The 17828-nt window shown below is 55.9% G+C and overlaps 1 protein-coding gene and 1 non-coding gene across 3 annotated transcripts; both read right to left on the reverse strand.

Annotated features, from left to right (window-relative positions):
* Positions 1–369: 369 nt before the first annotated feature.
* Abcb8 (ATP binding cassette subfamily B member 8) lies at positions 370–17273 on the reverse strand. Of its 2 annotated transcripts, XM_004628998.2 has the most exons (16): positions 16667–17270; positions 10885–11203; positions 10519–10674; positions 10347–10441; positions 10118–10223; positions 9293–9454; positions 9108–9193; positions 8924–9021; positions 8551–8656; positions 5566–5599; positions 5278–5414; positions 4903–4997; positions 4593–4726; positions 3621–3768; positions 2240–2490; positions 370–1767 (listed from the first exon to the last, which is right to left on the reverse strand). In XM_004628998.2, the coding sequence occupies exons 1-16, from the start codon at positions 16759–16761 to the stop codon at positions 1627–1629; spliced, it is 2163 nt and encodes a 720-aa protein (XP_004629055.1). In that variant the 5' UTR covers positions 16762–17270; the 3' UTR covers positions 370–1626. The 2 variants fall into 2 exon arrangements, with proteins under 2 accessions (XP_004629055.1, XP_023568634.1); XM_023712866.1 differs by lacking the exon at positions 5278–5414 and having other exon boundaries at positions 4903–4972; positions 16667–17273.
* LOC111816159 lies at positions 11630–11735 on the reverse strand. The gene has a single exon (XR_002820638.1). It is a non-coding gene; the product is annotated as a U6 spliceosomal RNA (small nuclear RNA).
* Positions 17274–17828: the final 555 nt, after the last annotated feature.

Genomic DNA, 17828 nt, shown 5'->3' on the forward strand with positions numbered 1-17828 from the left:
ATTAAAGCACTGGCAAGCAGGCGAAGGGGTCGGGGGTTTGATCCCTGGGCCTGCTGAGAAGACAACTGAGACTGAGTATGGTGGCATGAGCCTGTAATCTCAGCTCTTGAGAGGCTGTAAATAGGCAGATTACTATTAGTCTGATCTAGTAGTGAGACCGTGAATACTCTGTAGACCCTTCCCTAAAATAAAATGAAATTCAGTCATGATCACAGGTCATCCTTTTTTTTTTTAATAGCGAAAGAGACAGGGTCTCAGTATGTAGTTCAGGCTGGCCTTGAATTCACTGATTTTTTTTTTTTGGTGGAACCGGGGATTGAACTTGGACACTTGGGCTTGCCAGGGAATTGCATATTCCACTGAGCCATCTCCTCGGCCTCATCACTGATTCCCTTGCCTCAGCTTCCTGAGTCCCGGGATTATAGGTTCAACTCCCAGTTAACCCTTGAGGAGGCTTCAAATCCAAGCATAGCCTGGCTGCTGATCTCTACGGAGCAGGTGCGGGTGGCAGGCTGAGGTCACCAGGCAGCTGGCTGTGGGGCACGTGTGGTGCGTCCCCATAGCAGCACCTGGTCCTAAGCCATGGTCCAAGCTGCAGGCGCCTCCTCCAGATGGCCTCCCAGCAGCAGCCTCTGCTCTGTCGGTCCCACTGCCACTGCCACATGGAAGATGGAGCCACTCTTTTGCCACAGGAAGACCCTAAATGCCTGGCAGGCAGTGCAGGTGCAGCACAGGGACCCCGTCTTCCTGCCCTGCAGAGCAGCCCCATGAGTGCCACTGCTTGGACACAGCAGCACAGAGGAGGGTTCTAGTGGGAAATGATGTGGCCAGTGTCAAGGCAGGGAGCTACCAGCCCTGCTGGGGAGATGTGTGAGGAGGGCAGGTGCAGCTGCAGCAGCGCAGGGACATGAGGGCCTCTTGGCTCCACCCTCAGCACAGGCTCAGTCCAAGGGCCCTTCCAGTGTGCCTGGCTCCAGATGCTCCTAGGGGAAGCCAGGCCTGCCCCATTCACCCTGGGGCAACAGGCTCCTTGGCTGGGCCACACCTGGTCTCTTTCAGCCTCCTTCAGTGGGGTGGGAAGCTGGCTTCAGTCTCAGGGGTCAGATTCAAGGCACAGAGGGCAGTGGTTCCCAGTGAAGCAGGCAGGCATTTCCTACAGGAAAGGACCACTCGTCCTGCATCCTACCCTGACCAGGCATGGCCCTGGCAGGTGTGGGTCCTTGCAGGGTGGCTGGTGGGGATCAGGACTGTGGGGTCTGAGGTCATGGGGTTGGGACAATGAAGGCAGAGGCTGTGGGCTGGGGCCAGGAGCGCTTGGGTAACAGTCCTCAGGCGGGTGAGGCAAGCAAGCCCCTGGCTGGGGGAAGGGCCCTGGCATTCAATATCCCAAGGAACTGGGACCAGGCAACTTCATTCGGTGTAGCTGACCTGTGGTCAGCCCAACAACCCTGGTGTGAGGGTAGGAAGGGGGCGGCAGGGGCAGAGTGGCGGAAGAGAGCCCAACTCCGAGCCAGCCACAGTCCAGCTTTATTGTGTGTGTGTGGGGGGAGCAGCAGCCCATGGTGGCCCTCCAGGGACTCGGCCCTCGCCCTGGTAGGAGGCAGCGACCAGACCCTGGAGTCTCTCTCAGGTCTTGTGCCAGTGGTTCTGGGGGTCTCTTAGGGTCTCCAGAGGCATGGCCGATGGCAGCGGGGCATCCAGGGCCTGTCTGCGGATGAGCTCGGCGTACAGCCCACCTTTCCTCAGGAGCTCTTCGTGGGTCCCAGCCTGCAAATGTGGGGAGGGCCTGAGGGTCATCCCGAAGTGCCCATGCAGAGCCTGGGGAGAGGGCCCCGCGCTCAGGATCACATGAGCTGGCATCCCTTGCAGTGACCCTGCGAAAGGAAGTCCCTTGGGCACAGTGATGCACTCCCTCAGTCCCACTTCTTTCCCTACTCAGGAAGTTGGAAGAACACTGGAAGCTTGTGCGTCCAGGGCCCACATGCTGCCCCAGAGCTACTCCTGGCTGGCCTCTCCGGGGCCCTGCTGCGGCCTCTCTACACCTCAATCGCCAGGTGGCTGCCCTGTCCCCAGAGCTATCCACATTACCCTTGGCTCCCAGGAGCCTTTGATACAGCTGTGCTCGTCTGAAGAAGGGCTGGGTCCAGGCAGAGGCTCACAGCCATGGCTGCACTGCCTGTCCCTCAGTGAGGGTGCAGCCGTCCCTAATGTGCCACCCCACACTCAGGCCCGGACGCACCTCACAGACCCGGCCATTGGCCATGACAACGATGCAGTGGGCTGCGCGCACAGTGCTGAGCCGGTGTGCAATGACCAGCACCGTGCGGCCAGCGCTGGCCCGGTCCAGTGCCTCCTGCACCACCCGCTCAGACTCCGCGTCCAGGGCACTGGTGGCCTCGTCTAGAATCAGCACTGTGGGCCGCTTGATGAGTGCCCGGGCGATGGCCAGGCGCTGCTTCTGGCCACCAGACAGAGTTGTGCCTCGCTCACCTGGGGAGGGAGAGGGTGGTGAGGCTGAAGCATCCTCAGCCCCGCATTTGGGGTGGCCTGCAGCAGGGCGCCAGGTCCTTCTAGCTGGAGTGCGCCCGCTCCGCTGCCTCTGAGGGCCCCCATGGTTGACTTGCCTCTCTGACAGGTAAGAGTGACAGTTGTCAGCTCCCCAGTCTCACCACCCTGTGCAGATGAGTGGACACAGATTGTGAAGAGAAACATGCCTCCCCTGTAGGGCCTTGGGGACAGGTGTGCTGCTGTGGCCAAATGTGGCTCCTAGTAAGGAGATTCTAGGCGGTGGGACTCCAAGCCTGGAGGACAGCAGAAGTGATAGCCCAGGAGACCTCAAGGACCTCAAGGACCAGCAAGATGGCTGCAGGTTACAGGTCACTGCTGGGGGGCGGCACAGAAGTCGCATTAGGATCTGAGGGACAAGGAAGGCCCACCCCACAGAGGCAGCAGGACCTCCTCTGCAGAAGATGGGCCATGGCCTGGAAGGCTGGCACCTGAGCCGCTTGGGAAGGGCTGAGGACTCTGATGTTCCTGTCCTAAGAGGCAAAGCTGGAAGCCATGAACATAGCCCAGACACATGCTAAATACGGCCAGAGATCAAGACAAGAATGCTCTGGACAAACACGCAAGCTGCAGGCTGCAGTGTGTGTGCTCACAGGGCCACTGCGTGTCCCTGCCGTCCTCCGTGACATTGGACTCCTCAAAAAAAAAAAGAAAAAAAAAAAAAAAAAAAAAAAAAAAAAAAAAATGAGACCCTCAAGTTGGGAGTCAGAAGCGGAGAAAGTTATGGGGAGAGATTCTCCTTCCTTCTCAGGCCTGGCAGGCTCTGAGAAGGTTCCAGAGCAGTGAATCCTCCTGTCTGTAGCCAGAGTCCTGCCACCTCACCGCCTGTTACTTCCTCCGCCTCCCCCATCACTGAAGTCCTGCCTGTGTCTGCAGCCTATGGGGTCTGCCTATCTGGGCTGAGCATCCTGGGCCTTGCCTATGTCCCCTCCCATGGTCCTCGTCTCTCTTCCCTGCCATCCCTCCTGGCCTCAGTCCCACAGTGTCCTCAATGCTCACAGGGGACACCGTCTCTTCTGTGCCATGCCACCCTGGGGCCTGTGACTGGCACGCACCGACGATGGTGTTGTAGCCATCGGGGAAGCTGCAGATGAACTCATGGGCATTGGCCTCCTTTGCAGCTGCATACACTTCCTCATCCGAAGCTTCCAGTTTCCCGAAGCGGATGTTCTCCATGATGGTTGTTCCAAACAGAACTGGCTCCTGGGGGAGGACACAGAAAGGGTCCACAGGCAACACTCCGACTCCATCCCTGAGTGCCACCTGCACCAGGAGACTTTTACTTTTGTTTTTTGATTTTTGTTTTGTTTTTTTGTGGAACCAGGCATTGAACTCAGGCCCTTATGCTTTACAGGGAAGCACTTATTCCACTGAGCCATCTCCCTGGCCCCTACTTTTGTTTTTTGAGACAGGGTCTTGCTATGCAGTTCAAGCTGGCCTTGAATTCACTGTATAGCTCAGGCTGGCCTGGAATTCCAAACAATTCTGCTTCAGCCGCCTGAGTGCTAGGATTATAGGCACGCGCCACCAGTCCCATTTAGGAGACTGTTTTGACTGGATCCCTGCCAAGGGATTTTAGGTAGTCTGAAGTTCAAAGTCAAAGGTCAATCAAGTCCGGGGCGGAGTGGCACATGCCTGTCATTCCAGCACTAGAAGCCTGAGTCAGGGGGGGATCATCTTGAGTCTGAGGCCAGCCTGGGCTCCACAGTGAGTTCAAGGCCATCCTGGACTCCACAGTGAGTCCTTGTCTCAAAACAGCCATGCTTCTCCCACATGCGGGAGGCTTCCCCCTGCAGAAGGCTGAGGGCGCTGCTCCGTTTCCCAGCCTGCACAGCGAGGCTGGCCATCACGGCTTAGCGAGGGGGCAGTGGCACCAGCTAGGACAGGGGTGTCTCTGGCAAGAGGCTGCCCAGGAAGTATGGAGGAGGCCCGAGCTTCCCGGGGAGCTTGGAAAGAGGTCAGGGGTGGAGGAGGGTGAGGCCAGAGCCCAGCCATGCCACTGGGGCCATGCCAGCCTCAGGTCACACCTGGCTGATGAAGCCGACAACCTGGCCCCGGAGCCAGGAGGGGTCAAGTGTGCGCAGATTGTGCCCGTCCAGCGTCACCACACCAGCCGTGGGGTCGTAGAAGCGCTCTAGCAAGGAAGCCACTGTGGTCTTTCCTGGGATAGTGGTGTTTGGGGAGGAAGGAGGTAGAGTTCATACACTGTCCCAGGAAAAGGGACCCGTATGGCAATGAGGGGCACAGCTCAGTGAAGGGTAGGGGGCCAGTGCTCCCTGCCCGGCTCTGGTGGCTTCCAGAGGAGTGGGGGGTGGGGGGGGTTGGGGATTCCCTTACCTCCCCCGGACTGGCCCACAAGGGCCACGATCTTGCCAGGGGGCAGCGTCAGAGTGAAGTCCTTCAGCACCTGGAAGCCGGGGCGGCAGGGGTAGCTGGGGGTCCAGGAAGCCCTGGTCAGAGCAGGTTTCTGGCCTTGTGGCCCCGTGCCCTCTGTGCCCTCCTGATCTTCCTGTGCTCCTCCAACTGGGCCAGTTAAGGGGATATATGGCTGGACCGTGGGTTTGCGCCCATCTAGTACCACCCTGCTGTTCATTTATTATTTTTTTGGGGGGGCAGAACCGGGGATTGAACTCAGACCCTTGGCTTGCCAGGGAAGTATTTATTCTACTGAGCCATCTCCCCAGCCCTCTCACCCCGCTGTTCAATGCCCACCTGAAGCTGATGTCCTGGAACGTGACACAGCCTCGCAGCTGCTCCTTGGGGATGCTGTGGCCCCCCGATAGTGGGATGCAGGGACTCAGGGCCATGTACTCAAAGACACGGGCACCTGCACTGAGGCCCCGCACCACCTGCAGGGGAAGTCCAAGTCTGTATAAGGTCGGATGGGGCATCTCTGTGCATTGAGGCTGCAACTGGGGGGCTCCAGAACCCCACACATAGACAGAGGCTGTGCCTGGGCAGCACACAGGACCAGCCCCAGCTCAGGACACCCCTACTCACCTGACCAAACAGGACAGAGAGGTTGGCCATGGACCTGTGAGGAGCAGAAAGGGTTGTTAGTAACTTTCTTGGGGTGGCAAGAACTGGGGAGGACGGGTGTGAAGGACTTGAGGCCAAGGGTGGAGAAGGCTCAAAAGACCTGGGCCTGCAGAAAACTGGGGCCTGGTGATTCATCCTCCAAGCCTTGGTCCCCTCCTGGGCTGTGTGAAGTGAGGCCCCAACTCATCCCGGGATCCAGGAGGCAGGGGCCATAGGATGCAGGCCTGAGGGCACAGGAAGGGGTCCAGGGGTGATCCTGACCCACGCATGGGGGCTGAAGGTGGCTCACAGCCTGAGGGGTGACATCAGCCCAGAAAGAGGTACCCCAGTGACCCATGACCTCCTGCCCTGGGCCAGCAACAGCACAGCTGCTCCTGGTAAGACCTCAAGGTGGCATGGGCCATCAGAAGTGAGACCTGCTGCTAGACTTGGGGGTGGGGGGGCAGCAACAAACCAGAGAGGCTACGTTGCAGAAAACAAAAAAAGATGGCGGGGGCGGGGGCGGGGGAAGAACAACTCAAAACTGAAATCCTTTGAGAGAGAGAGAGAGAGAGACAGAGAGAGAGAGAGAGAGAGAGGGAGAGAAGGACAAGATAAGAGTTTCAGGGAGAACTCTGGGGAGACCCCAAAACAAAACTCCAACTGAATGTGTTCTGCTGGCTGGTCTGCGGGTGCCTGTGTGGGAGACAGGCGTGTCTGTCTAGACAGTGGGTCGCCTCCTCTGTCCCAGCAGGACTGGGGATAAAGCTGCTGTGCTAGGGAGGTCAAGGGCCACCGACTCATAGGTCCCCGGCCAGCCCGCTGACCCATGGCAGTATCAGCACCATGATGCACACACGGTCCACTCCGGGAAGAGGAAAGGCTGACTCCCCTGGGACTCGAGGGCCGAGGGACTCACTTCTTCCAGCATGGGGGAGGGGAGCAACCCCAGAGCTCACAGAAAGTGCCACCGTGTGGGGAGCAATCTGCACTTGCACTTGGGCGGAGTAGGGGGACAGGGTGGGAAGGGCCCAGAGTTATCTGCATGGGAGGAGGGGATGGCTCTGCCAAGATCTGGAAGCCATTAGGCCCTGGCAAAGAGGCCACCACCTAAGAAACCTAAGCCGCGCGTGACTCACTGCTGTGGGGTGACTTTGCTTACGGAGACACTGCAGGATGCCAGCTGTGTCCTGCCCAGGTGGGGCCTGGCCCCAGCACTGCCATAAAGGTCACCTGGGTGGGCCTAAAGGCTGGGGCTGCCCTGCTGTGCCAACGTCCCCCTGGACTAAGAGCTGTGCCCCTCACTGCACAGTGAGACCAGAAGCAAACAGGAGCTTCCAGAACACAAGAACTCATCTCTGCAGGTGATGGGGGCAGCTGGAACCCAATCCTGCCATGCAGCTGAGTGGCGCAGCAGGGAGGTAGCAAGGCTGTGCTGGGCCCAAGGGGGGACAGGCCCAGGGAGCAGGCCCAGCTGATTGTGAGGGGTGGCAGGTTTCCTGCTTGGAGAGGCTGAGCGAGACCGGGCAGGTCAGTCCTCGGGGCAGGAGCACCAAAGTTTGTGGGCAGTGTGGGAACCCCTGGCCCTACCCTCCTGCAATCAGAGGATCTGGATCCTGACGCACCCGGGGACAGGCCCCAGGCTGCAGCGGGGAGAGCCCAAGCGTGCAGGGCTTGGGACCTGTGACAGAAATAGGGCTGAGGCGGGGCCTACGCAGCCGCAGATGGGGGCAAGGGACTTTGCAGTGTGCGGCGCTGGCTTAGAAGGGCTGCACAATTCTATAAAAACCACAAGCCAGACGTGGTGGCACACACCTGTCATCCTAGCACTGGGGAGGCTGAGGCAGGAGGATCGCTGCAAGGTCAAGGCCAGCCTGGGCTCCATAGTTCAAAGTCAGCCTGTGCTACGTAGTTGAGATTCTGTCTCAAAACAATCCCAGAATACCACAGACATACAGCAGTGGCAAGATAGGACTCTGGGCAGGGATGGGCACCACCGGAATCACAAGTGTCACCTCTGGAGGAGGGGTGAGGACTAATGAGGGCAGGGCCCCAAACAGGGACCACCAAAGGTGATGTTTACTTGCTGTCGGTAACACAGACCTTCACGCTCTCATCGTTTATTATAGGACATTCACTCTTTAATTATTTCTCCTGGGGTGTACTGACGTATCTTCTTAGCCTCACCAAGTGCGGGGAAGGGCAGAGTGCGACACGGTGTGAGTGGGGCTAGCAGGGGAGGAGCCCTGGCCACTTCCCATGCCAGGAAATGGCCAGCCCGAGGACAGGGGCAGTCTGTAAAGAGCTGCCACACACGGAGAACGCTGCTCCGCTTCAGAGGACGGACAGCCTTGGCGAGGTCCCGAGCCCACAAAGAACCAGTGCGGCGTGGCTGCACTGCTGTGTCCCCAGGGCACACAGAGCCAGAGCCTGACAGACTGAGCAGCCAGGTGGGCCGGGCTCGGAGGAGGACCGGTCAGTGTTCAGAGTGCAGGCTCACCTGTGAGGGAGCTGCGTGCTGCTGCTGCCTGTGTGACACTGCGCAACTGCTCAACATGACTGACCCGGGCGCTTAAAATTGTCAGGAGGGTGACAGTATCCCCAAGTGGACTTAATTTAAAAATCTTAAGCTGGGTGTGGTGGTGCATGCCTCAGGAGGCTGAGGCAGGAGGGTGCTCTTTAAGTCAAGGCCAGCCTGGACTACATACTGAGACCTGGTCTTAAAATACCAAAACCAACCAAACAAATAAATACATTTTCAAAAGTTCCGTCAAGACACCTGTGCTATGTGGAAGGCCAAGATGACAACTACAACTGCATGTTAAACGGAGAGCCAGTGAAGGCACCTGGGAACCTTGCTGGGGGGCGGGCAGTACCCCTGGAGCACGCAGGCAACCCAGTCCTGACCAGGCAGGGCTCTGGAGGGCTGCAGGGCATTCTGCAGGGATGGGAGCAACCTCCACTCACCTCTGTACTGTCTGCGAGGCCACCAGGAAGGACATGAGGTCTCCCCCCGTCAGCTGCTGTCCAGCTACCAGGGAGCCCCCAACAAAAAGGGTGCCCAGAACCATGCCTGTGGGGGAGGGAGAGAGGTCAGGGGCAGGGTAAGCCCTGCCCACGTGTCCCCTGTGGAGAAAAGCTAGAGTGGTCATCTGCGGAGGAGGGGCAGGGCTGACTCGCCCGCCTCCGAGGTTTCCCGCAGCCAATCCTGCCCACTGCCCTTCCCTCCGGCACGTGCTCACCCTCGAGGACGGGGGCAGGTGGCTCTGCCCCTGCTGCTCTGGCCCTGCCTGCTGCAGCCCTGGGTCCTCTCCCCAGCAGGACTGGGGGGCTCACTCACAGTTGAAGGCGATGTTGGAAAGGCCCTGGAACAAGGCAATGCCCCTGCCCAACTCCTCCGCTTTTGCACGGCACCGCTCCAGCTCTGCTCCGTAGCGCCTGGGGAGAGCCCGGGCCAGAGCTCAGACAAGGTGGGCAGGGTGTGGGAGCTACGTCACCCTGCACTGCGGCCTCCCGGCACTTACTCCTCTTCCCGCTGCTCCATGGCGAAGGCGCGCACCGTCCGGACGTTGCCCAGGGCCTCATCCGCTATGCCTGTTGCTCTGGCAACCTATGTGGAGTCCAAGAACCCAGAAGCTGGGTTGCCACTGGGGGGACTGATGGGGACAGCAGGCTTGAAAGATGAGGCGGGTGGCCTGGTACCCCATACCTGCTCCTGACACAGGCGGGACAATTTTCGGAGACCAGAGCCCATGAGGGTGCCAACGCCCATCAGGGCGGGTGTGGTGATCAGCAGCAGCAGCGTGAGGCGTGGGGACAGCAAGGACAGGGACACCAGGCAGCCAGCCACCTGGGTGCAGCTCCGCAGCCCCTGGGCAGGGGAGGAAGACAGGAGGCCTCTATGGCCAGTGCTGCAGCAAGACCCCACCTCAGGGAAGTCAAGCAGCAGGCCCTGGTCACAGAGCCTGGACCCTCTGTGACTCTGGGGCCACAAAGCCCACTAGTTTCTCTTTCTCCCCCCCCCCCTTTTTTTTTGAGGCTAGATCTCACTGTGTAGTGCAGGCTGGCCTTGAACTCACAGTGATCCTCCTGTCTCAGCCTCCCGAGTGCTAGGATTACAAGTATGCGCCACTATGCCTGGCTTTCACTTTCCAATTTAGATCAGAACCAAGAACCACACGTGGGGATGACACTCATGGGCTGCCCGGAGCCAGTGTCCAGCATGACATGGCGGTGGGGTGGGTCTGAGGAGGGTGTCAGTGTGCTCAAGCCCAGGGCTGGCCAGTGATCAGCACTCTGGGGACAGGGCAAGCACTGAGAGATTGCTCCTGCTGGGAGAGGCTCAAGTCCGTGCCCCAGGGAGGCGTCCCACATCTGAGAGGCAGCCTGGCTTGGCCTTGGCCCTCTTTCCCCACGGACTGGATGGCCATGTCTCCTCACATGTCTCCTCTACAGACAACAAGGTGTCTCGGCGGTTGGCCTGGTGTGTTCCCGTGGGCGAGGGGGACATGTAAGGGTGTGCCAGAGCACTAACCTGGGAGATGACAAGCTTGAAGGATGACTTAAACTCCTGCACATCAGTGGTCAGGCGGCTCACAAGCTGCCCTGTCCTCTTGGCATCAAAGAAAGCAATGTCTTGTCTGGCGGTGGAACATGAGGATGGCAGCAGGCAGGGGACAGGAGATGAGATTTCAGGATCCAGTAGCTCCTGGGCCCTCCCGGGCTACCAGTCACCCCTGCCAACACCCTGCCCCGGGCAGTACCGGAGCAGGGCGCTGAAGAGGGCCCTGCGCATGTCTACGGCCATGCGCTCGCCGATGTGGGACAGCAGCACTAGGTACCCAAAGGTCAGCAGTCCCTGCGGGAGAGGCCAGGGCACTCAGCAATGCCCCCTGGGAAGATTCCTCAGTGCCCAGGGCTCCCACCCTGCTGTACCTGGATGCCATATAGGAGAAGCAGGTGGGTGCCGAGGTTCCGGGACTCGGACACGAAGCTCCCCACGTGGTCCCTTGTGTACTTGGCCACAACTTCGACCAGCTCACCCAGGGCCAGAGGGATCTGCACATTCACCAGGGCTGCACCTAGTGCCAGCTGTGACAGGTCAGGACAGTGGGGACAGATGTTTGGAAAAGGGCAGCCATACTTGTCCCCTTCTACAACTGAGCAAGCTCAGGAGTGGCCACAGGTGTAGCTACTCATCTACACCCACGTGTGTAGAAGAGACTTAAAACCCAGGCTTCCAGCTGCCCTGAGCCCTATGCAGCCAGCTGTTCCCAGAGGGAGGGGTGGGGAGAGCCTCACCACAATGGCAGCCCCCAGGAGCAGCAGATGGGGGCGCAGGAACTGCCAGAAGAGCTTCCAGTTGAATTGGGACTGCGCAGCGTGGGGCACAGGGCGGGCTGGAGGGGCCTCCTGTGCCTCACACAGGGCTACCAGGTAGAGGCGGGGCTGCTTGCATAGCACCACAGGGCCCACCAGGGCTGCCCCCACCCAGCACCAGGCACTGGGGCCCTGGCTGCGGGCTGCAGTTGGTGGGGCACGACGGAGGTGGGTCTGCAGCTGTGACCGCAGCTGGGCCACAGCCCTGAGCAGGCAGGAGCTGGGATGGCTATCTGGGGACCTGTCAGGAGAGAAGGGACAATAGGTGAGGTTCGGCTGTCCTTCCCCTGACCAATAAGGCATTTCATCTTCCTTCAAGCCTTTGGTCCTAGTTTCCTTAGGGCTGTTCTTTTTATGTAATTTTAAAAAATCTTTTATTTACTTATTTACTTATTTATTGGTACAGGGCCTCCTACGCAGCTCAAACTTATCGTGATCCTCCTGTTTCAGCCTTCCCAGTGCTGGGATTATAGGGGTGCACCACAATGCCAAGCTTTGGGGCTGACACAGTGTGCTGGGGGCTCCAGGGCCAGTATGGCATGTGATACTGGGGTCCAACCCACTTGAACTTAGACTGAGGAGCTATCTCCCCCACCCTGTTCTCTTCTTCTTCTTCTTCTTCTTCTTTTTTTTTTTTTTGACTGGTTAGTGCTTTATTTATTTTTTTTTTAATATGGAACGCTTCACGAATTTGCGTGTCATCCTTGCGCAGGGCCATGCTAATCTTCTCTGTATCGTTCCAATTTTAGTATATGTGCTGCCGAAGCGAGCACCCTGTTCTCTTCTTCTTGAGACAAAGTCTTGCTATGGGGCCAGGGAGATAGCTGAGTAGAATGAGCGCCTGCCTGGCAAGTGCAAGGTCCCGAGTTCAATCCCTCAAAACAAGTCTTGCTATGTAGTTCAGGCTGGCTTTGAATTCATCCAGTGACCCTCCTGCCTTGGCCTCCCAACCGCTGGCATTACAGGCCAGGTGTGTGCCACCATGCCCAGCTTATTTGTAATTCTGAGACTCCGGTCTCCTTTTCAGCTCAATGGCCCAGTTGGGTTTGAATCTGTAATCTTCAGGCCTTGCCCTCCCAGGGAACTAGGAGCACGATCCTGCCATCCACAAAGATTGCTCTGAAGCAACCTCAGCTCCTGAGGCAAAGGCACACAGGCAGGCTCTGAGGAATGTGAAGGCTGAGCGGGAGCCAGGCCTTCAAAGTGCCCCCCCCACCAAAGCAGGCAAGCCTGGTTCTGCCCCTCAGCCCCAAGCCCGGAGGGCAGTTCTGCTGGCCTTGGTCTTTCACAATCAGTGCAAGCCAGGGCTAGAGGCACTTCTGGCCACATGGGGTCCTTGGTGAGGCTCCAAGGTGACCAGCGCCCCTGGTGGCTCCTGCTCTGACCTGGCAGTGAGCTTACTCAGGTGCCAAGAGAGGCAGTCAAGACCCCAGCAGCGGCACAGCCAGGGGTCTGCTGCCTGTGACCCTGCTGATCCCAGAGATGCCCTTACCCTCACTGGATTAAAAACATTCACCAACCCCCGACGTGTGCATGCCTGTAATCCCAGCACTCAGGAGGCTGAGGCAGGTGGATTGCTGAGGTCGAGACCAACCTGGGCTACAAAGTAAGCTCAAAGCCAGCCTGAATTGCATTGTAAGACCCTGTCTCAAAAGGAAAAAAAACAAAAAACCTCACGTGGGGGGAAGAGGTGAAGTCATCTATCCCTGGGAGGCAGAACCTGGATGCGAGGGGACTGGTTCCAGAATCCAGGCTTATTCTACAGTGGCCCAACGCTACTGTGACAGGGGTAGGGAGGAACCTGTCACACCCATCACTCACCCTCCCTTCCTGGGCCTGAGGGTCGTGTGTGTGACAAGGCAAGGAGGGAAAGTGCTGCAGATCCCCTTCCACTGGGTGATAAAAGGAAAGAGAAAAATAAAAATCCAAAGAATTTATCCTGTTTTGAACAGGCCAACCTTTCCTTTTTTTTTTTTGTGGAGCTAGGGATTGAACTCAGGCCCTTGTGCTTTCCAGGGAAGTGCTTATTCCACTGAGCCATCTCCCCGGCCCCTAACCTTTCCTTTTCCTGGAGACCCTGTATCTATAAACTGACAACGTGCATTCTACTGTTCTGGCCATTTGTTTTGTTTTCCTTTGAGACACCGTTTTGCTATGTAGTGCAGGCTGGCCTTGAACTCACTTACATAGCCCCGGCTGGCCCAGGCTGGGCTTGAACTGGAATTAATCCTCCTGTCTCAGCCTCCTGAGTACTGCGGTTACAGGTATGCACCTAGGCAGACCTGTAACCTAGCAAGGGCTGGGCTACAAGAGAAGAGACAGGATTCTTGGCAAGGGGCAGTCATTCCAATCTCTAAAAGCAGCTGGATGTCAGAGTATAAGCAGGAGGGCCATTCAGGAACATCTGGGTTTTTAGGCTGCAGTGTGACATGAGATTTACATTTTAAAGGCCAGGAGTGGCTGGAGCAGGACAAGGCAGGCTATAGGAAGGTTAGAAATGGATGTTAGCTAGCCAAAAGGGCATGGTTGGATGTGCAAAGATCCAAAAGACTAGGTATGGAAAGGCTTTTTATTTTTATTTTATTTTTCAGAACCAGGAATTGAACTCAGACCCTTGTGCTTGCCAGGCAAGTGCTTATTCTACTGAGCCATCTCCCAGGCCCAAGGCTTTTTAAAAAAGCATACAGAAGACTGGCCAGATAGCTCAGCAGATTAAAGTGCCTGCTTAAGCAGACACAAGGACCGGGGTTCGATTCCTTGCCTGCTGTGCTGGTTCCGCTCCCAGGGTGCGCTAAAACAGCAAATGAGACCGCATGGTGGTGTGCGCCTGTAATCCCAGTGCTTGGGAGGCTGAAAACAGGAGGATCACTATAAGTCTGATCTGTGTAGTAAGACCCTGTACTAAATACATTAAAACAAACAAACAAACAAGCAAAAAAAACCCCATACAGTGTGAAGTACCCTCTTTACCATCATGTTTTTTTTTTGGTGGAACCGGGGATTGAACTCAGACCCTTGCACTTGCCAGGCAAGTGCTTATTCCACTGAGCCATCCCTCCAGCCCCAACCACCATGGTTTTTATATTCCCATACCTTTCTAATTACAGCCTTCGTCCTCCTTCGCTTTCAGGAAGGCCTGTGCTACTTGCTGTCTCTGTATGGTGCCTCCCTTCACCCTATTCCACTTGGCTGGTTTTTATGTCTTACGTCACATCATGTTCTATGTCTGTCTCAAGTTTTAGATAGGGAATCTCACTCATGTCCTTTCCTGTATAATTGTTCTGCTTTCCCCATTAGATTCCATTTTCCCAGAAGGGCAGGAAGCTATACACAGCAGAGCTCAGGGACATAATAGATGTTGAGCGTGTTTGTTTGTTGAACACAAGCAAGCCCTCATTAGAGATGCCGGATAGTCTAGCCCGACTCCTACAGTACTTTGCAAAACTTTAGACTTACTGTGGCCAGTAGTTCACACTGCAATCCCGTGCAACACTCCAGAACAACAAAATGGAAAGGCTTCACGAAATAGTACTTCCCTGACTTTTAAACATGTAGTCTGATAGTGTCTGCTCATCTCACGGCCCAGTGAAAAGCACTGGTGAGGGAACGCACGTACACGCAGTGTTACGGTTTCCCCTGGGTTTCTTTCTGGTTCAAATAATATCAACACCCTTCTTATCCTTTCCTGAAGACTGTTCTCAAACCGTTTAATAATTTGCCATGGCCACTTTCCAGCTTCTCTCATCTCTAAACCGAGACTAAGAAGGGCTTGCTGGTTGCCAGTAGCTGATGGATGACTCCCCAGCATCAGGACTCCCTGCTCTAGCTCATCCCAGCTCCTGCCCTCCTCCCTCCATCAGTCAGCTTTCCAAGAGACACAGCTCCTCAGAATCCCGCCCTTGGCCCTGGTCCTTCAGATCAGCCCCGCGGGATCAGAAGGGAATCAGTCGCAGCCCACAAAGCATTGCAAATGTAACTTCTAAATCCTTGCTTCTCAGAGTGAGGTCCTGAGTTTGATTCCCAGTACCCCGCCCCCCCCAAAAAAAGCCCAAACAAATCCTTGTTTCTCATCTTTTCCTCTCGCTGGATGAACAAGAACAGGAGTAGACTGTTTTGTCAAGAACAGTCACAACTGGTTCTTGTTCTCTTTAAATCTCCAATTCTAGGGCTGGTGAGATGGCTCAGTGGTCTAAAGCACCTACTCAGAACAAGCTTAGCAAAACACAGGGACCGCGGTTCAATCCCCCAGCACCACATGCCTGCCAGCCAGCCCCGCCCCCTGGTGGGCTGAGCTGGCCGTGCACACACACACATAAAATTAAAAAAAAAAAAAAAAAATCTCCAATTCTACTAGGAAGAATGTATGCAACGTATGAATTATTGAAACTGTCCTACCAATTTGATTTGAAAAAATAAATAAATAAAAATTAAAAAAAAATCTCCAATTCTAGGAACTACTTTTTGTCTTTTTTTGGTATTGAGGATTGAACTTAAATCCTTCCCATTGAGTTATATCCCATTCATTTCTTTGTTTTCCTTTTTTCAAGGTATCTCAGCCTGGCATGGTGCTTTAAGCTTGTAATCCCAGTATTCTGGGCAGCTGAGACAGGAGGATTGTAAATTTGGCTTGGTGCCTTTTTTTTGGGGGGGGGGGGACTAGGGATTGAACTCAGGCCTTTGAGCTTGCCAGGCAAGCGCTTATTCTGAGCTATTTCCCGGGCTCCATTGGAGCAATTTTATTAATTAATTAATTACTGTATTTGATACAGGGTCTACAGGATGTTCAGGGTCTCACTACGCAGTTCAGACTCTAGTGATCCTCCTGTTTTCAGCTTCTCAAGCACTGGGATTACAGGTGCATCATCCCACCCAGTCTCGATCACCTTCTCAGTGTGCCCCAGGGGATTTAACCCCAGGTGCTGAGCTCTTCCTAAGCAGGCGCTTTAGTCTGCTGAGCTATCTGGCCAGCCCCTGGTGCAATTTTAGAACTTGTCTCAGGAAAAAACAAAACAAAACAAACTGGGGAGCAAAGGCCCTGGGTTCAATCCCATGTATAAAGCAAATAAACACCAACAGACCAAACAAAACCCCACTCTCTCAAGGGCTGGGGATATAGCTCAGCGACATAAGCACCTGCCTGGCAAGCACAAGGGCCGAGTTCGATCCCTAGTTCTGCAAAGACAAAAACTCTCTCAAGGTAGGGTCTTGCTAAATTGTCCAAGATGAACTTGAACTTGGGACTCTCCAGCTTCAGCTTCCCAGAGATGGGATTACAGGCCAACATCACCACACCCGGCTCAGGAATTGCTTTTGATGGGGTCACTTTGGGTCATGGGAGTACCACCAATAATAAATGTCTCGATACTAAAGGTTTTTTGTGCCAATCACCAGATCAATTTCAACAATGCGACAGGGCCGGGAGTGGTGCCCCCTAGTGGGCACGCGGAATGGGCGTGGCCACCGACCCGGAGGACTCTTGTCAATCCGACTCCAGGACACCGACGCGCAGAGCTTCCCACCGCCACCTCGGCCGTCGCTATGAATAATTGAGGCCGACGCCCAAGGAGTGACATTTCACCTCCGGCTCGGCTAGCATCAGCTCCCATCAGGCCTCGCGCGAGCTCGGGATTCCATCTCCCGACGGGCCACGCTCATTGCCTTCCGATCAATGGCCCGGGCTCCGGGGAACTCTGTCCCTTTTTACCTGACGGCCGAGAATGACTGGAGCCGGTGGGAAAACAGCGACCTGCCTGGGACAGGGCCGCCCCGAATCCCGGCCCGAAATAGGTGCATCAACATGATGGGGCGGAAACAGGCACAGCCAGCAACAGCAGATTCCCCTCATCCCACGGTGGGCTCCATGTTGGCTACGGCCCGCGTCGCGATAACCCCGTGACGCCTCGGTGATGATTGGTGGAAAGACACATCAATCTGGTTGCAAGCTGTGATTGGAGAAGATTTTTTTCCATCCCCCGTCCCGAGCTGTGATTGGACAACGTCGCCTATCTACCCGCCCACTCCCGGCTGTGGGCGGGGCTGCGTAGGGAGGGGATCTGCCTTGGGCCACAGGAGCTCGTCAGCTCCGGGTGACGCGTATTTTTGCAACTGTTTACCAGATCCCGGAGTGTCTATAGTAACGCGTCAGCCACTGACCTCTAGTCATTTTCTTAAGGATACTTCCGACAGTCTCTAGAAGGCCTGGGGTTTCCAGGGAGCGTAGGGCGCTGGCTCTGAGTGGCTAATGAGCAATATCCTCCGGGGAGCTAAAAACAAATCCAAGGCCCTTGCCTCCCGCGCTATTCTCGACGGGTCGTAACTCCTGAACGATAACTATATGCATTTGTGCAGAAGCTCTTCGGTGCTTGTGATGCGGACGCCCCCCTTAAGCCACGCTCCCCCCTGCAGATTGAACTCCGGGAGCAAGCCCTGAGTTACTGAGCGCTAAACCATCCCCCCCCCCTTTTTTTTTTTTCAGTTTTGAGACAGGGTCTTAAATTACCTAGCCCGGTAACTTGTGATCCTCCTACCTCAGGCTTCTGGTTCGTTGGGCGTACAGGCGTGTGGCACCCTTGGGACAACACCAATAATAAATATTATTTATTGTAGCATTTAATAAACTCTACTCAACAATGAAGAAGTGTTGTTCATCAAGGCACATCTTGGATCGGTCTCCCCGACATGTACCTTCCTCATGGCGGCCTGAATTCGAAGGATCTCCCAATTTTGAACAACGCCGGCACCCCTATTTAATTTTTACTTACTTCTTCCGTGTGATTATTTTCGTCTCTGCCTCACCCACTGGAATGTCACTTGGTGGTGGGTCACGGTTTGCCTTGTTTATACAGTCTACCTCCCCCAAATGGCTG

This window comes from Octodon degus, unplaced genomic scaffold (genome assembly GCF_000260255.1).
Source record: "Octodon degus isolate 3935 unplaced genomic scaffold, OctDeg1.0 scaffold00027, whole genome shotgun sequence".
Taxonomy (NCBI): Eukaryota; Metazoa; Chordata; class Mammalia; order Rodentia; family Octodontidae; genus Octodon; species Octodon degus.

Excerpts from the sequence above, each read along its gene's own strand:
- Abcb8 (XM_004628998.2), bottom strand. The coding sequence starts at position 16,761 with ATGTTGATGCACCTATTTCGGGCCGGGATTCGGGGCGGCCCTGTCCCA. Across the intron at positions 3,769-4,592 it reads TTGTCGGCTTCATCAGCCAG|GAGCCAGTTCTGTTTGGAAC; the intron begins GTGTGACCTGAG and ends GTCCTCCCCCAG. Across the intron at positions 1,768-2,239 it reads CCAATGGCCGGGTCTGTGAG|GCTGGGACCCACGAAGAGCT; the intron begins GTGCGTCCGGGC and ends CCACATTTGCAG.